Source organism: Neopsephotus bourkii, unplaced genomic scaffold (genome assembly GCF_033783945.1).
Source record: "Neopsephotus bourkii isolate Nb327-2 ecotype Australia unplaced genomic scaffold, CSIRO-AGI_Nbou_v1 NB_740, whole genome shotgun sequence".
NCBI lineage: Eukaryota > Metazoa > Chordata > Aves > Psittaciformes > Psittacidae > Neopsephotus > Neopsephotus bourkii.
Genome location: NW_026901238.1, coordinates 1 through 7,547, shown reverse-complemented (window position 1 = coordinate 7,547; position 7,547 = coordinate 1). Strand labels below are relative to the sequence as shown.

The window sequence follows — 7,547 nt, the reverse complement described above, 5'->3', positions numbered from 1 at the left end:
TTTGGCAGTGGTGAGGCACTGGAACAGGTTCCTCAAAGAAGTGGTAAATACTCCATCCCCGGCAGTGTTCAAGGCCAGGCTGGACAGAGCCCTGGGCGACATGATCTGGAGTGAGATGTTCCTGCCCATGGCAGAGGGCCTGGAACTAAAGTATGTTAAGGTCCTTTCCAACCGTTACTGTTGATTCTATGATTCTGTGGAGCTTACCATGAAGCACATCCCCCATTAGCCTGACCAACAAGTAGAGCCCTTCCCACTGCCCACACCCTCACAACAGCTGTGTTTCTTTGGGTGTAACATGAGAGATTTATTGGCATCTTTGCACAAGAGAAAGCTCCCAGAGGGAATGGACCCTCTCAAAGAGGAAGGGAGCTCACTGTCCATGTAGCAACAGGAGTCTCTGTTGCCAGGATCCTTTCCCATGGGCTCTTCAGCTGCATGTGGGTCCCACTCCCCAGAGCGTGCTTTTGCTGTTGAGGAAAGTTGAGGCAGGAATTCCCACTGCCAATAGAGCAGCGTGTTCTCCGTGCCCAGTGTGCTGAATTCTGGGGTACCAGCTCCCCAAAGAGGGCCCAGCATGCCTAGATTCTCTGTCCAGACCCCAGTGAACACACAGGGGCACATCAGCGGTGCCTCTCGCTTGGTGCCTGCAGAGCTGGAGCTGCCACCAAGACTTTGGCCCATGTGAAATGCCATTCTGGCCGCAGCCGGTGAGAGAAGGAAGCACGGGGAAAGACATCCTTGTCGCCACTGTAGTCGACAACGGCTGCAATCTCAAAACCATCCAGAAGAGAATGCTGCCGCTCTTGGCAGAGGTCCACTGCACGAGGTTCTTCCTTTCCTTGCAGCGTCCTGCACTCTGTCCTTCACCTCCCTCCTGCATGAGGTGGTCCTCATCTGTGAACCCTGCAAACACGGCTCTCTGCATGAAGACCACTTTCAGTGCCCCTAGAAGAAGAGCTGTGCTGTAAGCCGATGTTGCAGCTCCTCGAACTCACGCATTGCCTGCTCGTGGGCAGCCGGATCCTGCGCCAGATGCTGGAAGAGGTTGAACGGCTTGGCTCTTTCCAAGGCTGGGGGCAAGACGATCTCCTCAGGAATCTGCTCATTCCCAAAGAAGAAGTGGTTGAGCTGTTTCTTCTCCAAGCAGCGGCGCAGGTACCTCATGATGTCACCCAGCCGCAGCAGGAAATGTGTCCTGCGCCAGCCTGACAGGGGTGTGGTGCTCAGGAGGTGCATCACCACCGTCTTCAAGACGTAGCTGGAAAAGCCTGTGCCCGCCACTATGCGGGTGCAGAGATGCAGGCAGCTGAGCAAGCTGTTGTCTGGCATCTGTTCAAACATCAGCCACAAGTACTTTGTCTCTGCCCAGGCACATGTCAACGTCCATGTTGTGCTTGGGCTGAAGACATCCTCTCTCGCCTGGCTGCTCATGAAGATGTCTGAGTTGCCCAGCTGCACGACAAAGCTCATCTCTACGAGCATGGTTATCCCAGAGATATGTTGAATTGCCACTTTGCAGGAGCGTCTGGAGGGCAGCACAGTCAGAAGGCAGTAACGTGAACGTAACAGACGCAAGATTGCCTTGTTTTCCCTCACCAAATCCTGGAACCAGAGAGCAGTTTTCTGCGCATCTAGATAGGAGCCGGTGCAGAGGGTGTGCAGGAGGCTGGGCTTCTGCTTCTCCCTGAGCTGCTCCTTGCAGTTGTGAAGGAAGCACAGCATGCGCCCCACCATCTCCTGAGCAGTGCATGTGCACTCCAGCTCCACACGGATGCGGGACTCGTTTGCCACAGTGCCTGGCTCCGGGCAGAAGGTGTGGCCACGGGGGGGCTTCAGGGGCACCAGCAAACGGTAGACAGGCTCGTCTTCCTGGGGACTCCAGCAATCAAAGGCGCTGCCCACTCCCATGGCTGGTCCCAGCTCTGGGAAGAAACCCTTTGACAAGAAATTGGACACTTGGCAAGCAAAGAGGAGGTTTTCCACCGCCGCATGCACCCACATGCTATGGTCCCACAGTTTGTTCGCTGACCACTCGATGCGCATTGCAATGTACGTGCTCAAATCTGACACCAGAGAGCTGCGGACAGGCAGGAGAGGGAATGAGGCAGCTGGGAGGCAGCAAGGCCTGCGCCCAGGCGTGGTGCCAGGAGCAGCGTGCCCTGCCCAAGGCGCTCCCAGCCAGGGTTGCAATGCAGGGTGAGCACCCACCCCCAGGGGCCCACGTTTCTGCCCCGGTCCTTATCCAGCCCAGCCTCCCCCCTGCGTGGGCACTCACTGCTGCCCCAGGCAGTACTGGGCCACTGCTGCCTGCTGGCATTCTCATGTCCATCCCCCATTGTGATGCGTCCCTTGTGCTGTTACAGGTGCTGCGGGTGCACCGCAGTCCCGCCCTCACAGCCGCGGGCCAGCTAGTAAGCAGAATTTGGAGGGGAGTGAAAGGCGGGATCTCCATAACACAATTAAAGTTATTCCCTGAATGCAGACAGTTCCTGCAACTCTTGGGAGTGCTGGGACCTCTGCCGGGACACAGCTCCCATGCCTTGCTGAATCAGAACTAGAATAGGGGGGACCGGAAAGTTGAACCCCGGGCCAATCCCCCGGTTATAATGAAGATGGGAAAGGAAGACACAAATGTGGAATTTCTAGCAGTCGCTGGGGCTAAGTTTGCTGTGGTAAATCAACAATGAGCTTTGATCGATAATGAATCTTTAAATGGGATTGGGGCGAGAGGCCAGCAACAGAAGGTACCATGCATGCAACCTCTCCAATGCAAAATGGGTAAAAGGATAGGAATGTGTCAATTTTTATATAGGCCAAATACCCCCAAATCGTTATTAGGAAGGGATCTATCAGAAAAATTGGAAGCACAGATCAAGTTTTTCTTTTTTGCCCTCCAAGGCCCCTTTGGTATTCAAGCCACTGTCAGAAAAAAAAGTCTTTTAAACGCATGCAGATGCATCACGGTCACAGAGCAGCGCTGTGTGATTATTTCAGGTAATTTTATATGTACAAAACGTGTCTTCCTGTAAATTCTTAAGTTACGCAGTAATCTAATTATTAAGTTAACAGTACCTGTTATTTGTACTTTCTGGTTTGTGCAATAAGGCTGCAAAAGGAGTATCACCTTTTAAAGAAATCCACTGTATTATGTTATTAGTTTATACAACAGTTTGCTGTTACAGGAACACACAGATCTCATAAGGGACTCTTTCAGCAATTAGGTATTGTTATTGCCATTTTACGGAAGGGAAAATGAAGGCAGAGAGAGGTGAAGCTTGGTTTTGAAAGTCACTTAACAAGTCAGAGCTGGGAACGAGACATGACTGTCATGCTCTTTGCCAGCTATGCTACCAGCATGGAAGAATAAACCGGATTGTACCTGAATTTACTATCTGAATTTCACCTGAGGGGTCAGAAATCCCTGAAGGATGACACCAGCTGAGGATTGCACTGGACCATTTTGAAACAGAGCATTGAAAGGGAAAGGGATAGTTGTACCTTAACTTGTTGTGGAAGTGGGGCTGGGTTTCCTTGGTTATGCATGTGCTCTGTGGCATACTGAACTGAGTTAAAAAACAGTATTTCCAAATAATAAACCGTAAAAATGAATAATAAAACGGTGCTCTCTGTTGATTTTTTATCCCTGCCGGTCTCATCAGTCTCCGATGCCTCCTTCTTTCAGTCTGCAGATGTGTGTTGATAACGTAGAAGCTCTTGATTTTTTCAGGTTATGCAGGGTAGAACAGGGTGTTTGTTTGACCTCTACCTGCAGGTTAAACCTCACTTTGTCTGGGGGGGGGGAGGGGGAAAGAAAAAAAAAAAGAAAAACAAAAGGAACATCATTGTATAGATTGCTGTTATAACTGGAAGCACAAAAGGATTCACTGACTTACTTCATGTAGCAAAGCACACTCAAGTGTCAGGCCACTGAGGAACGCCAGAACAACCAACAAGTGGATAAAGCTGCTAGGATTGAAGTGTTTCAGATGGACTTAGATTGGCAACATAAGGATGAATTAGTTTTAGCCCAGGGGGCCTTCAGGCCATGCGGGCAGAGATGCAATATACAGGTGGGCTCGTGGCCGAGGGGTGGACTTAACAATGGACAAGATTGCCCAGGTTATTCATGAATGTGAAGTATGTGCTGCAATTAAGCAAGCCAAGCAGTTAAAGCCTCTCTGGTATGGAGGACAATGGCTGAAGTACAAATATGGGGGGGCCTGGCAGATGGACTACATCACACTCCCACCAACTGGCCAGGGCAAGCGCCATGTGCTTACCGTGGTGGAAGCAACCACTGGATGGAGGCAAACATATGCTGTACAGCTCATCACTGATCATGCACACGTTCAAGAATCATTCTATCGTTCAATCATCTTCTACTTCACGCTCTTCCTCCTCTACACTGCTGATGCTGCTGCCCGCCTCAGGACTTCTTTTGCTAAAGCAGCAGCAGAGCCTCACAATCAGGAGATCTCTCCATTAATACAAGATGTAGGAGTTATCGATAAAATAGAGCTTTACTGATTTAGAACTTTATCCTGTAGCGGCCAACCCTTACACATGGTTAACAACATTAAGAGAGAATCTTGTGTGGTTTACTGTTTTAGACTTATAAGACACCTTCTTCTGCCTGCCCTTGGAGCCAGAGACCCCAAAATTGTTTGCTTTTGGATGGAAAAATACAGAGTCAGGTCAGAAATCCCAACTCACCTGGACCACGTTACCCCAAGGCGTCGAAAATAGCCCAACGTTATTTGGAAACCAACTGGCAAAGACCTTCAAGACTGGACTGCATCCCCTGGGGAAGAAGTTTTGCTCCAGTACGTGGACGACCTGTTGATAGCCACCGAAACTTCAAAGAGATGTCGGGAATGGACAGTAAGACTGTTAAATTCTCATGGACTTGAAGGAGATAAGGTTATCTCAGCAAAAGGCACAAACAATGAAGCAAGAAGTCACCTACCGGGGGTGTGAGGTCTCAGGGGAGCAGTGGAAATTAGGACAAGAACGCAAGGAAACAATCTGCCAAACCCCTCAACCCCTGGACACTCAAGGACCATTTCTCGGGATGACAGGTTGGTGTCGACTCTAGATCTCTAATGATGGTATATTAATCAAACCCCTATAGCAGCTGCTGCGGGACAGGGAAGCAAGGAGATGGCAGTGGACTGGGGAAACAAAACGGGCATTTAACGAATTAAAGAAGGAATTAATGAGGACCTCAGCCCGCGGACTGCCAGACGTCACCAAACCCTTTTGGTTATTTTCACATGAGAGACAAGGCATAGCCCTAGGAGTCCTAGCTCAAAATACAGGACCCTCTGTAAGGGCTGTAGCTTACTTCTCAAAGCAGCTAGATGAAGTAAGGAAAAGACGGAGCACCTCCCATATGAAGACAGGCTGAGAAAGATGAGGCTGTTCAGCCTGGAGAAGAGAAGGCTGCGTGGTGACCTCACGGCACTCTTCCAGTATCTGAGGGGGGCATACAGGATTGCTGGAGAGGGACGCCTCATCAAGGACTGTAGCGAGAGGACAAGGGTAATGTGCTCCAACTAAAACTGGGGAAGTTTTGGTTAGGGACTGGAATAAGCTCTTTGCTTTGGCAGTGGTGAGGCACTGGAACAGGTTCCTCAAAGAAGTGGTAAATACTCCATCCCCGGCAGTGTTCAAGGCCAGGCTGGACAGAGCCCTGGGCGACATGATCTGGAGTGAGATGTTCCTGCCCATGGCAGAGGGCCTGGAACTAAAGTATGTTAAGGTCCTTTCCAACCGTTACTGTTGATTCTATGATTCTGTGGAGCTTACCATGAAGCACATCCCCCATTAGCCTGACCAACAAGTAGAGCCCTTGCCACTGCCCACACCCTCACAACAGCTGTGTTTCTTTGGGTGTAACATGAGAGATTTATTGGCATCTTTGCACAAGAGAAAGCTCCCAGAGGGAATGGACCCTCTCAAAGAGGAAGGGAGCTCACTGTCCATGTAGCAACAGGAGTCTCTGTTGCCAGGATCCTTTCCCATGGGCTCTTCAGCTGCATGTGGGTCCCACTCCCCAGAGCGTGCTTTTGCTGTTGAGGAAAGTTGAGGCAGGAATTCCCACTGCCAATAGAGCAGCGTGTTCTCCGTGCCCAGTGTGCTGAATTCTGGGGTACCAGCTCCCCAAAGAGGGCCCAGCATGCCTAGATTCTCTGTCCAGACCCCAGTGAACACACAGGGGCACATCAGCGGTGCCTCTCGCTTGGTGCCTGCAGAGCTGGAGCTGCCACCAAGACTTTGGCCCATGTGAAATGCCATTCTGGCTGCAGCCGGTGAGAGAAGGAAGCACGGGGAAAGACATCCTTGTCGCCACTGTAGTCGACAACGGCTGCAATCTCAAAACCATCCAGAAGAGAATGCTGCCGCTCTTGGCAGAGGTCCACTGCACGAGGTTCTTCCTTTCCTTGCAGCGTCCTGCACTCTGTCCTTCACCTCCCTCCTGCATGAGGTGGTCCTCATCTGTGAACCCTGCAAACACGGCTCTCTGCATGAAGACCACTTTCAGTGCCCCTAGAAGAAGAGCTGTGCTGTAAGCCGATGTTGCAGCTCCTCGAACTCACGCATTGCCTGCTCGTGGGCAGCCGGATCCTGCGCCAGATGCTGGAAGAGGTTGAACGGCTTGGCTCTTTCCAAGGCTGGGGGCAAGACGATCTCCTCAGGAATCTGCTCATTCCCAAAGAAGAAGTGGTTGAGCTGTTTCTTCTCCAAGCAGCGGCGCAGGTACCTCATGATGTCACCCAGCCGCAGCAGGAAATGTGTCCTGCGCCAGCCTGACAGGGGTGTGGTGCTCAGGAGGTGCATCACCACTGTCTTCAAGACGTAGCTGGAAAAGCCTGTGCCCGCCACTATGCGGGTGCAGAGATGCAGGCAGCTGAGCAAGCTGTTGTCTGGCATCTGTTCAAACATCAGCCACAAGTACTTTGTCTCTGCCCAGGCACATGTCAACGTCCATGTTGTGCTTGGGCTGAAGACATCCTCTCTCGCCTGGCTGCTCATGAAGATGTCTGAGTTGCCCAGCTGCACGACAAAGCTCATCTCTACGAGCATGGTTATCCCAGAGATATGTTGAATTGCCACTTTGCAGGAGCGTCTGGAGGGCAGCACAGTCAGAAGGCAGTAACGTGAACGTAACAGACGCAAGATTGCCTTGTTTTCCCTCACCAAATCCTGGAACCAGAGAGCAGTTTTCTGCGCATCTAGATAGGAGCCGGTGCAGAGGGTGTGCAGGAGGCTGGGCTTCTGCTTCTCCCTGAGCTGCTCCTTGCGGTTGTGAAGGAAGCACAGCATGCGCCCCACCATCTCCTGAGCAGTGCATGTGCACTGCAGCTCCACACGGATGCGGGACTCGTTTGCCACAGTGCCTGGCTCCGGGCAGAAGGTGTGGCCACGGGGGGGGCTTCAGGGGCACCAGCAAACGGTAGACAGGCTCGTCTTCCTGGGGACTCCAGCAATCAAAGGCGCTGCCCACTCCCATGGCTGGTCCCAGCTCTGGGAAGAAACCCTTT

General features: G+C 51.6%; 2 protein-coding genes across 2 annotated transcripts; both read right to left on the bottom strand.

Annotated features, from left to right (window-relative positions):
* Positions 1 to 205: 205 nt before the first annotated feature.
* LOC133212835 (inositol 1,4,5-trisphosphate receptor-interacting protein-like 1) lies at positions 206 to 2,046 on the bottom strand. Its single transcript, XM_061354633.1, has one exon. It carries the CDS (start codon positions 2,044 to 2,046, stop codon positions 949 to 951), a length of 1,098 nt encoding a protein of 365 aa, XP_061210617.1. The 3' UTR covers positions 206 to 948.
* A 3,792-nt stretch (positions 2,047 to 5,838) lies between these two features.
* Positions 5,839 to 7,543, bottom strand: LOC133212799 (inositol 1,4,5-trisphosphate receptor-interacting protein-like 1; the record flags this gene model as incomplete). The annotated part of the gene is given in 2 exon segments (XM_061354570.1): positions 5,839 to 7,437; positions 7,439 to 7,543. Coding segments are annotated over 2 exon segments (990 nt in total), but the record flags the coding sequence as incomplete, so codon positions are not given.
* Positions 7,544 to 7,547: the final 4 nt, after the last annotated feature.